Genomic DNA, 20814 nt, shown 5'->3' with positions numbered 1-20814 from the left:
TTGATTTACATTCTGGTTCTAACTTTTCAATATAGATAACAAGTTTACATTGTTTTTCTGGCATATATCCATATCATGCTATTCAGGCAACAAGCGATTGCATTATCACTTGTTCAGGAATAGAACTGGGAGTAAGTGACAGAACCCCTACCCAGTAAGTGATAGAACCAGGGTTTAATTTCAGGTTCCTCTGATTCCAAAATTCACACCTATAATTCTAGTCTGGCTCCTTGAATGAATAAGAGACTAAAATAAGAAGTAGGAAATAAGAGTAACAACATCAGCAGTCATAGGCCCATAATCAGCAAAGAACAGAGGTTTGGATGGGCAGTAGAGAGACGGAAAATAGATAAGACAGCTGCCATAACAAGATAGGGGAAGGGAGGTGCAGGCTGAGACAACCCCTTGCAAAATCGTACCTTGCAAAGTTAATAATTGCAAGGAAACAAAACAAATAGGTGATAGCAAGAGCAAAAATCAACTTAGACCTTGTGAGGGTGTTTCATCTCAAGTTCTGGGAAGTGTGGCATATTAAACAGAAAGAGTAACCCTTGTTTTTCCAAACTGCAGAAAGGCACCATTATATCCAAATTGTTTTATTTTTCCTTCTTCCTCGCATTATTGTTGTCCATTATACTCATAGCCAAGTAAGACCTAGTATATTTTACTTATTTATCAATAGTTTACTGTCTTTCCATGCTTGGAATGTAATCTTCAAGAACACTTTATTTTTTTTTTTTGTTGAGACAGATCCTGGCACAAGATAGGCCCTCTACTTATGTCTGTTGATTGAATAAATGAATGTATCATCAAAAAGGTTTGTGCCCCTTGCCACCTGCTTTCGAGGCTCTCAAAATTTGGAATACCAAATTCCAACATTCCAATTGACTTCTTGCAAATGTATGGCTCCTTCTCAAAAACTAATGAAGCTTTCTGACTGCTTTTGTTTATTGCTTTCTATTTCCTGCTGCAGCAGGAAGTGACTTTGGACAAATACCAGTACTGTTGGCATTGCCCCTATTTCTATTTCCCTGGAGATAGGTAATGTCCTAGCCAAGAGCAGAGGCTCCACAGTGAGACAGCAGTAAGAATCCTTGTCTCAACAAAAAAGCCATTTGATTTGGGGAACATTCCTTAAGCCCCTGAGCCTTTATTTCCTTATTTGCTGTAGAGGTTCCCCAATCGTTTTTGCACCATGAAAGACAATTTTTCCACGGATCCGAGGGAGTGGATTTCGGGACGATCAAGTGCATTGCATTTATTGTGCACTTTATTTCTATTGTTATTGCATCGTCTCCGCCTCAGATTATCAGGTATTAGATCCCAGAGGCTGGGGACTACTGATCTACAGTGTTTCACTTTGTGTGCCTTCCTTTTCACATCTAGAATATATGGACTCCCTCTCCAAAGAAGATAAGCCAGTGTTCTGACCTTCAGCTCAAAATCCAGGATCTCTGGGTAGTGACTAGTTCTGTCAGGTCCACATGCAGATCCTTTTGAATTAAAAGTTATATCATCAGTCTCTCCCACATCCCCAGTAGGCAATGGTGGCATAAGGACAGAATGCTGCTGCTGCTGCTGCTAAGTCACTTCAGTCGTGTCCGACTCTGTGACCCCATAGACGGAAGCCCACCAGGCTCCCCCGTCCCTGGGATTCTCCAGGCAAGAACACTGGAGTGGGTTGCCATTTCCTTCTCCAATGCATGCAAGTGAAAAGTGAAAGTGAAGTCGCTCAGTCGTGTCTGAGTCTTAGCGACCCCATGGACTGCAGCCTACCAGGCTCCTCCATCCATGGGATTTTCCAGGCAAGAGTACTGGAGTGGGGTGCCATTGCCTTCTCCAAGGACAGAATAAGCTGAATAAAAACTCCCTTTATAAAAATGGAAGAATGAAAGATATACTGTGATCGCTTATTCATTGCAATGATGGAATCTGATCACTACTCTGAAGACATTCTTCACTTTTAATGAGGGAAGTCCTCTGCTTAGATAGTAAATCTTCTCTGTGTGAGAAACTCCCTTGTCCATTGCTAACCATAGACATATGTCAAGTGGGTTTGGGGGATATTTCCTTCCTTGGTGGATACACAATTATCCACACCCCTCTCTCAGAAGGCTCAAGTTTGGGGACAAAGCCATACAGTCATAAACTCTTTGAAGACCAAGTTTGTGGTTTCTTTGTCGATGCAATTGCCTCAAAACTCAATAAACTTTCCACTTATTTGCAACCGACACTATATGACAGCAAACTTATCCAAATCTTTTTTCTAGACACAATTGTCTCCCTTATTTCTTTCCTTCCTCACCCCCTGCCAACCTCTTTCCTTATGAGGCCATCTAAATCTGTTTGATTGGGTGAGAAGGAAACAACCTTAATCTGATCTTGCTGAGGACATTTGTTTAAGTTCAGTTCAGTTCAGTCAGTCGTGTCCAACTCTTTGCGACCCCATGGACTGGAGCACACCAGGCTTCCCTGTCCATCACCAACTCCCAGAGCTTGCTAAGACTCATGTCCATCAAATCTGTGATACAATCCAACCATCTCATCCTCTGTTGTTCCCTTCTCCTCCTGCCTTCAATCTTTCTCAGCATCAGGGTCTTTTCCAAGGAGTCAGTTCTTCACATCAGGTGGCCAAAGTATTGGGGTTTCAGCCTCAGCATCAGTCCTTCCAATGAATAGTCAGGACTAATTTCCTTTAGGATTGACTGGTTGGATCTTTTTGTAGTCCAAGAGACTCTCAAGAGTCCTCTCCAACACCACAGTTCAAAAGCATAATTTCTTTGACACTCAGCTTTCTTTATAGTCCAACTCTCACATCCATACATGACTACTGGAAAAACCATAGCTTTGACTAGATGGACCTTTGTCAGCAAAGTAATGTCTCTGCTTTTTAATATGCTGTCTAGTTTGGTCATAGTTTTTCTTCCAAAGAGCAAACGTCTTTTAATTTCAAGGCTGCAGTCACCACGTGCAGTGATTCGGGAGCCCCCAAAATAAAGTCTCTCACTGTTTCCATTGTTTCCCAATCTATTTGCCATGAAGTAATGGGACCAGGTGCCATGATCTTAGTTTTGTGAATGTTTAGTTTTTAGCCAACTTTTTCACTCTACTCTTTCACTTTCATCAAGAGGCTCTTTAGTTCTTCTTTGCTTTCTACCATAAGGGTTGTGTCATCTGCATATCTGAGGTTATTGATATTTCTCCCAGCAATCTTGATTCCAGCTTGTGCTTCATCCAGCCCGACATTTCACATGATGTACTCAGCATAGGAGCTAAATAAGCAAGGTGACAATATACAGCCTTGATGTACTCTTATTCTAATTTGGAACCAGTCTGTTTTTCCATGTCCAGTTCTAACTGTAGCTTCTTGACCTCCATACAGATTTGTCAGGAGGCAGGTCTGGTGATCTGGTATTCTTGAAGAATTTCCCACAGTTTGTTGTGACCCACACAGTCAAAGTCTTTGGCATAGTCAATAAAGCTGAAGTAGATGTTTTTTTAGGAACTTTCTTGCTTTTTTGATGATCCAACAGATGTTGGCAATTTGATCTCTGGTTCCTCTGCCTTTTCTAAATCCAACTTGAACATCTGGAAGTTTACCGTTCTTGTACTGTTGAAGCCTGGATTGGAGAGTTTTGAGGATTACTTTGCTAGCATGTCAGATGAGTGGAATTTTGTGGTAGTTTGAGCATTCTTTGGCATTGCCTTTCTTTGGGATTGGAATGAAAACTGACTTTTTCCAATCCTGTGGTCACTGCTGAGTTCTCCCAATTTGCTCACATATTGAGTGTAGCACTTTCACAGCATCACCTTTTAGGATTTGAAATAGTTCAACTGGAATTCCATCACCTCCACTAGCTTTGCTGGCAGTGATGCTTCCTAAGGCCCACTTGGCTTCCCGTTCCAGGATGTCTGGCTCTAGGTGAGTGATTACACCATCGTGGTTATCTGGGTCATAAAGATCTTTTTTGTACAGTTCTTCTGTGTATCCTTGCCACCTCTTCTTAAGATCTTCTGCTGCTGTTAGGTCCCTACCATTTCTGTCCTTTATTCCCATCTTTGCATGAAATGTTCCCTTGGTATCTCTAATTTTCTTGAAGATATCTCTGGTGTGAAAAGATATCTGTTTAAGGAAAATCTTAATAAGCCATTTTTCTTCAAAGACATTTTTCTTTTTGAGTTAATTAAAACTTCATCTATTTGGAGTTAATTTTTGTATATAGTCTGAGGTAAGCGTTCAACTTCTTTCTTTTGCATCCAAATATCCAGTTGTCACAACATCATGTGTCAAATAGACTATAATTTCTCATTGAATGAACTTGGGACTCTTGCCAAAAATCAAGTCACCGTAGATGTATGGGTTCATTTCTAGACTCAAATTCTATTCCACTGATCCACATGTCTATGAAAGCCAGTACCACAGTACTTTGATTACTGTAGCTTGTCATAGGTTTATGTGTAATTTCTAAATCTCTGTTCTTTTTCAAGATGTTTTGAGTACTCAGGATCCCTTGTACTTCCTTATGAATTTTAGGATCAGTTTTTCCATTTCTACAAAAGGAGGTTGGAATTTTGATTAGAATTACATTTAATCTGTGGATTCATAATGGGTGAGTAATGCCAACTTAATATTAAGTCTTCTAAACCATGAACCCAGGTGACTTTCTATTAATTTATGTATTCTTTACTTTCTTTCAACAACATTGTATAGTTTCAGTGTACAAGTCTTACATTTTCTTAGCTAAGTTTAGTTTATGCCTACATATTTTAATCTTTATGATGCTGTTGTAAATGTAATTGTTTTCTTAATTTTCTTTCAGATTGTTTATTGCTAGCATATAGTGTAGATATACACCTGATTTTTGTATGTTGCTATATGGCTGACCTCCTTTATTAGTTCCAGTGGTATCCTGTGGATTCTTTAGGGTTTCATCTGCAAATAGAGATAGTTTATTTCTTCCTTTGAAATTTATTCATTTATTTCCTTTTCTCACCTAATCCCTTTGAATGTAAATACCAGTAAAATATTGAATATAAGTGGTGAGATTAAGCATCCTTGTCTTTGTCCTGATTGGGGAGAAATGCTGCTAGTTTCTTGCTATTGACTATGGCATTAGCTCTGAGTTCTTAATAAATGTCCTTTGTTATGTTGAGGATATTTCCTTTTATTCCTACCTGGTTGATTGCTTATATCATGAAACTGTGTTTAATTTTTCAAACACTTTCAATTATTGAGATGACTTTGTGTTTTTATTCATTCTGTTAATATATAGTAAAATACGGATTGAATTTTATATATTAAACCACCTTTGCTTTTCTTTGTTAAATCTCCTTGGGTATGGTGTATAATACTTTCTATATTTTCTGGATTCAGCTTACTAGAGTTTTGTTGAGAATATCTGCATCTATATAAATGATATTGGTATTTGTTTTCTTTTTTTTGTGATGTCTTTGTCTGGCCTTGGTATCAAGGTAATATTGGCCTAATAGGATAAGTTAGGAAGTGTTCTTTCTTCTATATTATTCCAATAGTTCAAAAATAATTGATCTTAATTATTTTGCAGAAATTGGTAAAATTTGACAGTGAAGTCGTCTGGGCATGCACATTTTGGAATTTCTGTATGTACCTATTATGACCATCTGCTCTAGTGTTTCATTTAAGGTTAAAGTTTTTATGTTGAACTTCTATCTGGGTGATCTATCCATTGATGTTCAGTTCAGTTCAGTCGCTCAGTCGTGTCCGACTCTTTGCGACCCCATGAATCGCAGCACGCCAGGCCTCCCTGTCCATCACCAACTCCCGGAGTTCACTCAGACTCACGTCCATCGAGTCGGTGATGCCATCCAGCCATCTCATCCTCGGTCGTCCCCTTCTCCTCCTGCCCCCAATCCCTCCCAGCATCAGAGTCTTTTCCAATGAGTCAACTCTTTGCATGAGGTGGCCAAAGTACTGGAGTTTCAGCTTTAGCATCATTCCTTCCAAAGAAATCCCAGGGCTGATCTCCTTCAGAATGCACTGTTAGTGAGGTGTAAAAGTCTGCTACTATTATTGTGTTACTGTCAATATCTCCCTTTAGTTCTACTAATAACTGTCTTATATATTTGATGATCCAGTGCTAGGTGCGCCTATATTAATAACTTTCCAGAGTTTGGTAAAATTGATTTTGACAGAATCTGCCAGTTTATTAGTTGTTTTTATGGAAGAATGGGCTTTTAAGACTCTAATCTACCATTTTCTATCTAAGGAGACTAAATGAGCCTTTTAAAAAATTTGTATTGGTGTATAGCTGATTCAAAATATTATGCTAGCTTCTGCTGCATAGCAAAGTGAATCAGTTATACATATACATATATCCACTCTTTTTTAGATTATTTTCCCATATGGGTCATTACAGAGTATTCAGACAAGTTCCCTGTGCTATACAGTAGGTCCTTATGAGTTATCTCTTTTATATATAATAGTATACACACACACACACACACACACACATATCTCTCTCACAGTCTCCCAATTTATCCTCCCCTTCCCCACTTTCCCCTAGTAATCATAAAAAATTTGTGTTCTACATCTCTGACTCTATTTCTGTTTTTAAAATAAGTTCATTGATACCATTAGACAACACGTGTAAGTGATGCATGGCATTTGTCTTTCTGACTTACTTTGCTTAGTATGAAAATCTCTAGATCCATCCATATTGTTGCAAATAACATTATTTCATTCTTTATTATGGATGAGTAATATTTCATTTTGTGTGTGTGTATATATATATTATATATATTTATATATATGTGTGTGTATATGTATATGTATATATACACATACATATATATATATACACACATATATTATATATATACACACATATATATATACACACATATATATAAATATATATATATAAACACTTTCTTTATCCATTCCTCTGTTGATAGACATTTAGGTTACTTCCATGTTCTGGCTATTGTAGATAGTAATGAGCTTTTTTCCTTAAAGACTTTTTCATCCTGAAGTCTTATTTAGAATCCAGGAGTAATTAACATTTTAAATGCCACAAGATCACTGCTATAGACTGAATGTATCCCTCCAAACTTTATATGCTGAAACCTTAATCCACCATGTGACTATATATGGAGATAGAGCTTTTAGATTGTAATTGAGCAAAAAATGAACTATAAGGTTGAGGTCCTAATTACACAGGATTTGAGGCTTTACAAGAAGAAGGGGATATCTCTCTCTTTCTACACACACACACACACACACACACACACACAGAGGCTGTGTCAGGACAGAATGAGAAGGTCACTATCTATAAACCAGGGGGCTAATATTTTCTAGTATTTATTCCTACTGTACTTTGATCTGGGACTTCTGGCCTCTAAAATTATGACAAAATTAATTGCTGTTGTGTAAGATACCCAATTGATGACATTTAGCAGACTAAGACATGTTTTGTTAGTGAGAAATGGGGCTCTACCAAATACCTTAAAATGTGGAAGTGGCTTTGAAACTGGGTAATGGGTAGAGGCTGGAAGAGTTGTATGATGAAATCTAGAAAGATGGACATTAAGCTGATTCTAGTGAGGCCTCAGCAGGAAATGAGCAACATATATAATGTATATGAGATTCATTGATTGATTTTATGGAACTGGATCACATGATTGTGGAAGTTGGCAAGTCCAAAACTGGGGGACATGCTAGCAGGGTGGAGATTCAGGGAAGAGTTGATGCTGTAGTCTTGTGCCAAAGGCACTCCAGGAACAGGAAGGAACATCGCTCAGTCATGTCCAACTCTTTGCGACCCCATGGACTGTAGCCTACCAGGCTCCTCTGTCCATGGGATTTTCCAGGCAAGAGTACTGGAGTGGATTGCCATTTCCTTCTTCAGTGGATCTTCCTGACCCAGGGATCGAACCCAGGTCTCCTGCATTGTAGACAGACGCTTTACCATCTAAGCCACCAGGGAAGTCCAGAGGCAGAAAATTTTCCTCCTGTTCCTATAACTCTGGGCTCTCTAGGGTTGCAGAGCATGATCTCCAAACAGAAGGTACTTCTCCCAGGAAAACCAACAAGAATCCCATTGCCTGGACACTTCAGGATTCTTTTTTCAGTGTATAACAAGCAAGAAGAGGAATCACTATCTGTTGTGGCCATCCTTCAGACACAGAATGGACCCCTGCTCAAAATTTGTTTCAGATATCAAGATTGGCAAACACACAAAGTGTGAAAGTCTTGTTGCTTACATGGTAAGGATTTTTCAAGAGTCAGATTCTTTTGCTCACCCAAAATCACTTCAGAGATCAGAGAAATAAAACTGGCTTGAGGTTTTTATGGTAAGTAGGGTATGGAGATTCTTTTGTGCATGCAGGGACCTATAAAATTTAAACCTCCCATCAGCAGCAAAGGAAAGAACACCTAGGTTTCTTGTAAGCGTGCCCAGATGTGGTATACAAGAGGAATAGGGAGAGGTGAGGCTTAAAAGATGCTAGCAGTCAAACATTAAAAAATGGATTCAGGGGACTTCCCTGGTGGTCCACTGGTTAAGGCTCTGCCTTCCAATGCAGGGGTCACAGGTTTGATCTCTGGTCAGGGAGTTAAGATCTCACATGCCGTACAGGTGGCCAAAAAATAGGTTTAGACTATCACACCATCTAGACAAGGGCAGTTGACCTTCTATCAGGAGGAGGAAGAAATGTTACACAGTGGAAGCAAGCTGAATATGCTTGGCCACAAAGAAACAATCCCCATGGTGCCTTTTGATATTCCTTTGACCAATTTTGATGGAGAATGGACATATGCAGTAACCTTGGCCAAAGAAGCGCTCTTGTCAGGGATGAGGGTCTCAGTCATGTTACCGAGTGAGGTACAGAGACCAGCTAAAGAGAGGAGAAATGTAGAATGGATAGTGGAGGACTCTGGAGGATCTCCTTCTTGGACTTAATATGAAGAAGTAGATTTTGACAGCATTAGAAGTAGATTGTGTTGGATTCCATACATATTCCTTTTCAAGAAAGGACTTCTTTTTTCTAGTTGTCCAGTTAGTAGAAAGCCTTCAGTTTTCAGAACTTTCTAAGACAGTCTTAGTTGCAGAGAGATGTCTGGCCCATATCCAATGACTGAGGCGGTTGTGTGAAGGGTCATCCATTTCATTGCATCAGTTGCAAAGGCACTCCCTAATAAACATTGTGTATGTTGAAACTCAACATTCATAAAAAAACTAAGATCATGACATCTGGTGCCATTTCTTCATGGCAAATAGATGGGGAAAAAAATGGAAACCGTGACAGATTTTATTTTCCTGGGCTCCAAAAATCACTTCAGACAGTGACTGCAGCCATGAAATTAAAAGAAGCTTGCTCCTTGGAAGGAAAGCTATGACAAACCTAAACAGTGTATTAAAAAGCAGATACATCACTTTGCCGACAAATGTCCATATAGTCAAAGCTATGATTTTTCCAGTAGTCATGTACAGAACTGAGAATTGGACCATAAAGAAGTCTGAGCACTGAAGAATTGATGCTTTTGAATTGGGGTGCTGGAGAAGACTCTTGAGAGAACCTTGGACTGCAAAGGGATCAAACCTGCCAATTCTAAAGGAAATCAACCCTGAATATTCATTGGAAGGACTGTTGCTGAAGCTGAAAGTCCAATACTTTGGCCACCTGATGCAAAAAGCTGACTCATTGGAAAAGACCCTGATGCTGGGAAAGACTGAAGGCAAAAAGAGAAGGGGGCGGCAGAGGATGAGCTGGTTAGATGGCATCACCAACTCAATGGACATGAATTTGAGCAAACAGATATAGTGAAGGACAGGAAAACCTGGTGTGCTCCAGTCCATGAGGTCTCAAAGATTCAGACACAACTTAGTGACTGAACAACAACAACAATGATGAACTCTGTCTTCTTCCTGGAGAATATAACCTGCAGCATCCCTACTAGTGCTACCAATTTCTGTATGACTTGGAATAAGGGTAGTGTTATGGATGGGGCTCAGGGGTTAAAGCATCTGCCCACAATGCAGGAGACCGGGTTCGATCCCTGGGTCAGGAAGATCCCCTGGAGATGGAAATGGCAACCCGCTCCAGTACTCTTGCCTGGAGAATCCCATGGACGGAGGAGCCTGGTGGGCTACAGTTCATGGGGTCGCAAAGAGTCGGTCATGACTGAGCGACTTCACTTTCACTTCCCTTTACGGACAGGATGTATGTGTTCCTCCCATTCATATGATGAAAGCCTGTCTCGGCAGTGTGGCTATATATGGACTAAGGAAGTAATTAAGGCTAAATGAGGTGGCCAGAGTGGGGACCTTTTCTGATAAGATTAGTGTTCTCATAAGAAGAGATACCTAAGAGCTCAGTGGCTCTTCCCACCCACAAGTATGCATGAGAGAAAAAGGCATGAGAGCACATGGCACAAAGGCTTCAACTAGGAAGAAGGATTTCAACAGAAATATGATTTGCCAGCACCTTGATCACAGACCTCTAGCCTTCAAAACTGCAAGAAAAAAAAGCTTCTCTTGTTTAAGTCAATCAGTTTGTGATATTGTTATGGCAGTCTGATCAGACTAATACAGCCAGGCTGCTTAGTAAATATTCTCACGATAAATCTAATTCTTAAAGAAGACAGAAATTTATTTCTAGTCACTTAATCATCTGCAATAAGAATTTTTGGTCAGTGGCTACCTCTCTTCCAAATAGGTATTTAGATATCAAGGTCTTTTCCATTATGTTTTTACTGCAAAAGCAGAATTGTTAACCTGGAGTCCAGAAAAACTTCAAGGATGTTTAAGGATAAAATTTTGAGAATCTATGCATTTGTTTATGAAAAAATTCATCTATAATTTTACCAACGTCCAGCCAAAATTTAGCATTTTGTTCATTTATAAATGTGGGCCACAAACCACAGTAGTGGCCACTGTACCCGTGATTTTTATCACAAAGTTCACATAATTTCAAAACACATTATTATTGTTGGAGATATCTTGAAACATCACATACTTCCTATTACTTTGGAAAGAATGTTTTCATTATATCACTTATAAGATATAATTAATACATTGTGGTTGAAGCATACATATCACCACATTAGTAATTTCAATTGTGTTATTTTTATAATTTTATTTCAATATTACTGATGGCCTTTGTAATGCTAAATTTTTTGACATTTAACATACTACTCTGAAAAGAGGCACATATATTGCATCACGCTAAAGAGCTCTTCATCTTCCTGGTGATCAAACTATTAGTAAATCACGAGTAAATCCACAATCCAGTTCAAATGAGATGGAAAAAGAATGAAAGAGGTACCTGACTTATTGTAATGCCCTGGCCAGTAAATGTCACACCACACATATACTCACATTCCATTGATGAGAACTTAGTCTCATGGGCACCTTTAATTGTAAGAAAGGCTAAGAAATGTAATATATTAGGGAAGACTTGTGTCTATGATTCTATTACAATGGAGAAAAGAAAAAAGAGTTAATTAACTTCATATAATCTATGCCACTATTTTTTTGTACCTTGTCCCCCTGCAAGTTTTCTCCCTTTTGTTCTAAGAGTTTAGTCACAGATTTTTATTGGGTTTTTCTGTGCAGAGGGACTTCCCTGGTGGCTCAGAGGTTAAAGCGTCTGCCTCCAATGCGGGAGACCTGGGTTCGATCCCTGGGTCGGGAAGATCCCCTGGAGAAGGAAATGGCAACCCACTCCAGTATTCTTGCCTGGAGAATCCCATGGACGGAGGAGCCTGGTAAGCTACAGTCCACGGGGTCGCAAAGAGTCAGACACGACTGAGCGACTTCACCTTCAACTCTGTGCAGAGAGATTTGTTTTCTCCTTTCTGCTCCATTTTTAATAATGTGGATTTCTTTTTCTTATCTTGCTGTATTCACTGGGACCTCCAGGGTAATGTTTAATAGGAACAACAATAAAGTATTTGCCTTTTTCCCCAATTTAGTAAAAATTCTGCTGTGAACTTTTACTGCTAAACGATATATTGGTATAGGTATTTTATGATTAACCCTTATGAAATTAAGGAATTTATATTTTAGTCCTGGTTTGCTAGAATAAACTGAGATTTATAAGGTAAATAGTGACCATCCTTTATGATCCAGCTACAGGAATAAGTGATTAAATGAGATTTGTTCTCTAATAAGATACATGAACTGCTAGAAAGATAGTGTCTTCCTAATTCCCGACTTGCAACTGGAGAAACTGATATTTCTCTCAGAACAATTTCTGATGAACTCATTTGGAGAGGTTTAGAGAGGGAAATGTATGGTATTTACTCAGGTCTCTGGAGGTAGGGCCTGAGCTAGAAAGCATATCTCCAAATCAGGAGACCCACACTATAATCTTGGCTCTGTCCCTAAGTTACTGGCTAATGTTGACCAACAGGAATAACAATTAATATTTATAAGGCTTTTTATCAAATATCTGGGCTTCCCAGTTAGTGCTAGTGGTAAAGAACCCACCTGCTAATGCAGAAGATGTAAGAGACTCAGGTTCAATTCCTGAGTCAGGAAGATCCCCTGGAGGAGGGCATGGCAACCCAATCCAGTATTCTTGCCTGGAGAATTCCATGGACAGAGGAGCTTGGCAGGCTACAGTCCATGGAGTCACAGTCAGACACGACTGAGGAGCTAACACTTCCCTTATCAGATATCTGGCTCTGTGATGAGAATATTACATGCATTATAGCAGGAATGTTCACAAAATCCTGATGACATGGATATCATTAGTGCTCCCATTTTAAAGATGAGGAAAACAAAGTGAAGGGTTTAAGTACCTTGTCCAAGATCACAAAATAATATAAGCAGCAAAGCCAAAATTGTAATGTAACCTCAGTGAAACCAAACTGCATGTTAGCAATGATTTTTCTGTCCTGTAAATCACCTTTCCTGTCTGGACTTCCAACTTATTATCCATAAAACCAAAATGTAAGCTATACCAGGAGTAAGCAAACCTCCATCCAAATTGTCTGAAAAAACACCAGAATGCTTGTGGGCTATATACTTTTCTAAGCATATATATTTGTTTCAACCTGAAAGTACAGTATTTGCAAAAGCACTTATGCACTTGTTATTATTTCCCTGTCACTGAAGAATTGCACCTTAGAGCTAGAATTTCAGTTAGTACATCATTGACAGTCACTGTACTATTTGCGTATACTGGGGCTTTGAATACATATTGTCTGAGATAAAGTCTAGTTTAGTAGATGGGGGTAGAAGAACATGAACAGACAAGGGGAAGTTGCTGAAGCATCTGAGAACAGGGAGGTATCAAACTTCAGTAAAACTAACCAGGAGATTTATACTTAAGCAAGTGGGACAGGGGTACAACTTTTTAGAAAGGGGTCTGATTAGAATACAGAAAAGGAAGGGCTATGAGTTATAATATGAATGCATCACTTTCCTTCTCCCCTCCCAGCTTATAAATTAGCAATAAGAAAACATTTTTTAGGGGCAAGGTGGGCTTGTACAATGAAGTTCATCTTTGTCTCTTGCTTTTTTGTACCATGCTTGTTAGGTCACAAAAGCTACATCCCTACCAGTAGCTCTCAGTCGGTGACTCAGCCCTGTAGTGAAAACATCTTTTTACAAGCCACCAGTGGCAGTTCTGGCAAGAACACAGAGAACAATTTTGATTAGGTGGGAAGAAGGAGGTTGAGAAGTTCACATATAATCCACTGCATTTATGCTGCTTAATATTCGTTGTACTTTTTAGTGGAATCATGGGGTATGAGGACTTGACCTTCATTTCAACTATTTACCAAGAGGGCAGAAGACAGGGCATTTGTCAGCCCAGTAAAATTCCTTGGAGCTGACTAATTGGGATGGGAGTGGATGTTCTGATAAAGAGGAACATATTGACATGGGGCCTCCTTGTGCTTTGGATACTGAGCCACTCATTGACTATCCGAACACACGAGTGGCCTCTTTCATACCCAGTGTAGTTCAGCTAGGGTCCAGCCTCCACCCCTGCACAAAGGAAATCATGTCCAAGCCCATATCGATCACATTGGGCTATACTATTTATTTATTTCTCATTGCAATAAGCACATGAAATTAGCCAATAGCCTCTTTCCCAACTACACTTCCGTTGGGTCCACAACTTTCCCTAGAAAGAGAATACTCTTAGTGTTTTTCTCCAATATCAACAACAGGAAAGATCTATCAAATTGGATGATAGGATGAAGAAGAGTTGTCTCAGGCTGATTCAGGAATCTGACTTCAGGAATGGCTTCAGTTCCCTTTTCACCAATGTAAAACATAGCCTTGTGGGCAACCTGTTGGGGGAGAACAAACACTGCTGATCCCCGGAAGAAACAGGATATGACTTTGAAACAGTTTAGAAGTAGGGAAGTAGAAGAAAGGGAAGTAGAAGAAAGGATGGGGCTACCCCTTCCCTATACTGTGTTGATGGTGCTTGAATAGGAAAGACACTAGGCTAAGTGTAGTTAATGAATCTCTGCTGATTGTAGAACTTGCTGTCAAGGGACAACCTTTTATTCATGGCTTTCTGACTAGAAGTCATTTATTAAGCTTTCTCCTGCCCCTGCCACCTCCTCAAGAACTGTATTCCATCAGAGTCGATTCTAATGATTAAGTTCTTCCATCAGAATCATTTTAGAACATGAAAGTCGAGGATGGAAGTCAATGTTACAATGACTTGTTTTGGGGGTAATGAGAATGGCCCTGGAGTAAATCTGGCCTAGGAAGAGTTATTCTGCCTCTATAGGCTTCAGAATCATCACTGATAAAATGAGAGATCTGAATTAACTGCTTGTCAATGGCCCTTACATCTCATATATTAAAGGACTCTATCAACTTACATTGGAAACTTTAAGACCATTGTCCTTTGTGAGTCCAGAAAAATCAGCATTGTCGGCAAAAGCATCCTGGATGCCCATCTTCAGAAGGATGCCTCCAAGGTCATATGTGGCAGAAATGGAGAACTTTGGAACAAATAAGTCAACCCACCTGTGGGGAAAAGAAGAGGGAACATACGGCTATTAGAACACCAAGCTCATGATTCCCTCCCTTTCTGTCTCTTTGGTATGGTCTTGGATTCTGTTCCTTCCCTAGGTATTGATAACCACTACTATGCAGGTCAACACATGATACCAAAACCTTAGAAGTTATCCTAGATGAAATGCTCTCTGGTTCAGCCCATTTGGGACTGTGGCAATGGAAGTTGGGAGATGTGACTCACTTATAATAAAAAACAAACACCTCTAGGGATATTCACAAAAGTTGGGATGTCAGTGGCATGAATGACAATTGGTAGTACCAGGGGAATTTCATGGATTTCCATCTAACACTTCTGGTGCAGTATGGAACATCTATCAATATCTTACCCATCCCCCAAGCTTCAGCTGGACTCTGGGAAAGTATCATTTTTACTAGCTGGCTGACTTTGTATAGTTCATTGCATTTTTCTAGTCCCAACTTCTTCATTTGAAAAATTCTTATAATATTATCTCCTTTGCCAGTTTGTTGAAGAGTTTAGATGAAATAATGTATGTAAAGTACCCAGCAAAGGGATTGGCAAAGAGGATCTCCTCACTGTACTTTAGTGGTCATCACACAGCTCTTAAGTGGTTCAGGGTGTTTCTCCTGCCTCTGGGTTTCTTCTGAACTTAGTCTTATGCCCACCCTCCACTTTGCACATCATCTAAGATGTTTACCCCTTCTGCAGTAAGCGGTTCCACTTCTTCAGTATTTTCGATGACATGGCCCCTTCCACCCCCTCCATCTGGCCCTCCTTGGGAAGGACAAAGAGCGCCAGAGCATTCTTGCTGTAGTCCATTTGCAGCACGGTGCAGTTCAGCTCTGTATCCACCAGGTGATAGTATTGATCCACCTGGTGCATCATGGGCACTTGCACTGTTGTGGTCTTGTCCACTAAGAAGCTGGAACCCTCTTCTGTCTTGGATGGATCAAAAGGATTTGCCCACTGGGCTTAAAATACAAAGAGGAGAGAGTTTGTTTTAAACCTGCATTAGCGCCAATGTGAACCTCTCCATCAGTCATCTAATCTAGTAATGAATACCACCGCAGAGGTAGGTAACTTCTGTCAACCAGTTTTAAAAATGAGTAACTGAGGATCAGGGAGAGACAGTGACTTTACATAGTCTCCCAGATAGCTGGTTGCAGAGCCAGGAGTCACACCCAGGGCTATTGGACTCCATGTTCAACAGATGTTCCGTCTGTGTTCAAAATCACTATACTTACACTAAACCCATCAGAGCCACAGTTTCCTCTTCCGTAAAAAGGTATAAGCACATCCAACACACAGGATGAAATGAGACAACAGATCTGTTCTGCCGTTTTATCCGTCTACAAGTGTGTGATTTGTGGCCAAGAATCGTTCACTCTTCCACCAAACATGGCTGACATGTGCTGTAGAACCAGGAGAAATCATTTGGGCACAGCACCTTCAGAAAAGAGTCACATGATTCTTGTTGTTACAAGAACCAGCTTTAGAATCAGACAAACCTGGGTGGGAATACCAGCTCTGAAATTTATTAACCGTGAAGATTAGATGAGACAATGTGTATCAGCCACACATGTAGCATGGAGCTTAGTATATAGTGGGTACATAGTACGTGATAGAAGCCTTTATGTAACATGCCCAAGAATGAACAGCAAGTGAGGGTCACAATAAGATTTAAAACTAATTCTGTTTACCTGCCAAGTGCAAGCTTGTCTCACCTCACCAAATCTTTTGGAAACCATGATCCTTGAGCTAAATGTGAGCAGGGTGTTCAAACCATTGTAACTCCTCATCTCTCTGAATATTCCCTCTCCCTAGAGATTTACTTGTTTCATCCAGAGAGCTATGTGTCCCTCCAGGAATATCCAAAATTACACACAGCTATATCCAGTGGAACAGGTCTCTGTGGTACGAGAGACACCCACTAATGCCAGTGAGAAGACACCATGAGCTCCCTCCAGTGCCTCATCAAATTATGGAACATTGAACTAGAAATTGACATCTTAGAACCTTACCTTTAAAGCAAAGGTAGTTCACCAGGACTGTGATGGTGTTTGGTTTGAGGTCTTGGATGAGGCCCACAATTTTCCCTTTGGTTTGCCTCTCCACATGACTATTGATCTCCTGCTGGGCTGCAGAAACATTGGAGAAGTCGGTAGAAAAGACTTCAGTCTCATAGAGGTTCTTGACATCATCCAAGAACTTTTCCAGTGGTTTCAGCTGCTTCCCAATGAAAAGGGCATTTCCCATCTGTAATTCCAGCTCCTTCTTTGGAAAATTCAATGAACAGATCAGGTGCTGGAAGCCCTGCTGGATCTCTGCCATTGGGGTGTCTGTAAGGTTGAATCCCAAGCTTTCCAGGATTTGAGTTTGGGTGCTGGAGCAGGCCCCAAGGGAGAGCATGGCCAATCCTGCAGAGATGCTCACAGGGGAAAAGAAGATGTTCTGATCTGGAGTCTCCACAGTGACCCTCCGGTACAGGTTGAATGCAAAGTCAGCATTGATAGATGACATCTTATAGAGAGTGGCATTTTGTTGGGGGGAAAGGCAGGAGGTTATTTTGCCTTCACAGCTGTTAGGTGGTGCACAATGAAGCCCAAGTATCAAGAGAACCAGAGAGAAGAACAGTGGCATTTTGGAAGGAAGGTAATCTATAAGAGATGAGGTGAGAAAACCATTGGGGAATCTTAGCTGGATGAAAACTCTGAATCAGAAACATGTAATAATCACGCATCGTGATTAGTAAAACAGTAGAAAATATTTAACGGTGTGCTCACCAAGGCCTATGGGGACGCTTTTCTCCCCTGAGAAACTAATGACACATCTAATAGGAGCAGGAAGTAGGTTCCTGGGGCCACAGAAATAGTGGCAAGGATTGTCATTCAGATGTAATAGTGACATGAAAATTCTGGGAGTAAACTGACTTTATGGAAATTTAATTACTTTTTATTTGAACTAGAGGCAACCTTTTGGAGTGAAAAGAATCTTTAGATAACATTAGCACTCTTCTGCTTACATTATTATTTATATTAATATATAAGAATTTTAGATTTTTTTAATTTTGGCATTATTCTTAAGATAAAATCTATGAGAGGTGAGATGAGAGAAAGCTTGTACTTTTCTTTGAATAAAAGACTAAAAGAGGGATTTCCATCGTGGTTCAGTGGTTTGAACTCCGCCCTTCCACTGCAAGGGGCACAGATTTGATCGCTGACAAGGGAACCAATATCCTGCGTGCCATGCTGTGTGGCCAGAAAAAAAGGGGGGAAATAATTTTCACAAGAAAAGTATGTTTAGTTGGAATGGAAGGGTGGTAGTTTATGGAGCCATGTACATGATCATGAGCTGAAATTAATACATTCATGCAACATATGGAAAGTATAGGAATATTTCTAAATAACAGGAAAATGAAAGTGTAACCTTTTGCATTTCAGATCTCTGTCACCATCAGTATAATACAGTCATTTCTAAGTTGCAAGACATCTAAACACTATTATTCTTATATTCATTCACGTTATATTTTTATTTATCAGAGCAGCAATCAGAAAATATGATGTAAGATTCTCTGAGCCTGAAAGAGTACAAGACAGAAGAGTGTGTAAGAATTAAAGATTTTAAAATTTAAAAAATAAATAAAATTAAATTAAATTAAAAAAAATAAATCTGTATAAAAAATAAAATATGTACATACTAGTTTTTGAATACTAAAATTGTAAATCTATATTGCCAACCATGTCTGTTATATATTAAAAGATGTATTACTTTCTAGAAGAAAAAGAAAAAAGACAGAAGTGTAAGGGAGTCAGCTGTGGAATCCAGTGACCATGGACAGGGGTGATATGAAGAAAGAAATAGACCTCTGTTTTCTTCCTGAGTGATTTTGTCCACTTCCAGGAACTAAGCTGCCATAGCACAAAACTACATACTGTATTACAGTGTGCCTCTATATTCTCAGTAATTTGTCCAGCTGCCTACTGCATGTATCCACTAGAATGTTCCACACATACCTCAGTTTCCATTTGGAAGTCTGTTTCCTAATGTAAACACATTGTCTCCTTGACCCTCAAGGCTGCTCCTTCATCTTCATTCCATATCACTATCTACTGAGGCTCCCGTGCCAGAAACCTGGGAGTCATCTTAGGGGTTTCTTCATTCTTCATCCCCTACATCTAATGAGTTATGATGCCCTATGAGTGGCACCTTCTAAACACCTCTCAGAACTCTTCCCTTCTCTCCCTTTCTACTGCCACTGCCTCAGTTTATGGACTAAACTGCCACTATGCCACCTGGGAAGCCTAAACTATTTCACTGTGTCCTAGCAAGTCACATAGCCTTCAATCTCTCCCAGTCCAACACCCCCGCTTCTACCCCTCTGACCAATCTCCATGTTGTCACCAAAGTCCTTTTTCTGAAAAAGTCACAGAAGCTAGTAGGGGGTCAATTATCAGAGGATCACACTTAGACCTTGACCTCTAGAATTAACAGTCTGAAGCTCATGATTATTTGGAATTCTGACTTGCTGACAGAAATGCTCAAAGTTCCAAAAGAGGAAAAAAAGTACTTACAGCACATGCCCAAGAAGCCACTTGCATATCTCAGAAAGCAAAATCTTTCCATTTTTATAATGTGCCCTACTCTATTGCAAAAGTAGAGTGTTCTTAGTTACTCATTAACGCCAGGCATTAGCCCTGGGATGATAGTTTCAAAGCTGATGTACAAAACCAAGGCCAAAAAGAACAAAGTGAAAAATGATAAGGATGGAACTTTGAATGATTGCTTTGCTGTCACATCTTCCAACTATAAGAAGAGAGGAAAAGGATGGTTGGTCAGAGCTGGTAGGGTCTGAGTTTGTGTCTTTTCAGCAGGCAGAATGAGGACCAGAGGCAAAATTGCCAAGAGGCAGCAGGACAGACTGTTTTCCCTATCACGGCTGGGATCAGCAGCCTTTTAAAGGAAAGGTACACACAGGCAGAGACTGGGTAAACCTCTTTAATGGGTGCCGTAGAAGTTATTTACACATTGGCTTGGAGGAGATCATGTCAAAAGTAGCTTCCAACTCCAGATTTCCGATGCTGGACACATCTACGTCTGCTCAGGGAGAAATTAGTCCTGTCCTCTGGTCACTAAAATCTCCTGTTCCATCCCTTGGGCCACAGGACCCTAAAAAGGATGCAGAAGGAGCCAAGGAGAATGGAATCAAAGGTTTCATTGTTCAATATTCACTATGTACTGAAATGTGTGCTGCAAAGAAGCAAAGGGAGCTAAGAGCACTGGACTTGCTCAGGAGACCTGAGTTCAAACTTGCCTCTGCCAATTTCTAGATCTGGTGGTATAAGTAGTATTAGCAGTAGTCATAGTAGCAGCAGCAGCAACTCCAGAGTATTTAGCATGTGCAGGGTGTGATGTGAATCATCTAATTTCAGACACTGGCCGCTTCAGGAGTACATTAAGGATACGTATATGTTAAGATTGGGGTGATTGCTGGCGGAAAGGGAGTTAGTTTGAGATAAACTTAGATCACAGTCTATGGTGGGACTTGAAAGCCAAGTTAAACAGTGCAAACTTTACCTAAAGGGCATTAGAAAGCCACTGGGGGATTTTGACAAGGCAGTGACTAAACAGAGGGTGATAGTACGGTGACAACGTTTCTTCTTAAGCAAACATCGATAGAGCTCCTACTGTGTGGAAATGACCACACTTAGCACTGGAATTTCAAAAGAAACTGCCAGCTATCGGTGCTGAACCCAAGGGATCTTTCAAACTACCTGACACCCACTGTGCAACCTGAACAGAAGACAGTACACCTCACACATAGGATCG

At 40.1% G+C, this 20814-nt stretch overlaps 1 protein-coding gene across 1 annotated transcript; it reads right to left on the bottom strand.

The window, feature by feature from the left end:
• Positions 1–13366: 13366 nt before the first annotated feature.
• On the bottom strand, positions 13367–19586 carry SERPINA7 (serpin family A member 7). The gene is made up of 5 exons (XM_068962570.1): positions 19560–19586; positions 17010–17645; positions 15686–15959; positions 14831–14978; positions 13367–14284 (listed from the first exon to the last, which is right to left on the bottom strand). The coding sequence occupies exons 1-5, from the start codon at positions 19564–19566 to the stop codon at positions 14087–14089; spliced, it is 1263 nt and encodes a 420-aa protein (XP_068818671.1). The 5' UTR covers positions 19567–19586; the 3' UTR covers positions 13367–14086.
• Positions 19587–20814: the final 1228 nt, after the last annotated feature.

The sequence above is a fragment of the Capricornis sumatraensis genome, chromosome X (genome assembly GCF_032405125.1).
Source record: "Capricornis sumatraensis isolate serow.1 chromosome X, serow.2, whole genome shotgun sequence".
Classification (NCBI taxonomy): domain Eukaryota; kingdom Metazoa; phylum Chordata; class Mammalia; order Artiodactyla; family Bovidae; genus Capricornis; species Capricornis sumatraensis.
The sequence above is the reverse complement of the archived record's forward strand: the minus strand, read 5'-3'. Positions and strand labels throughout refer to the sequence as shown.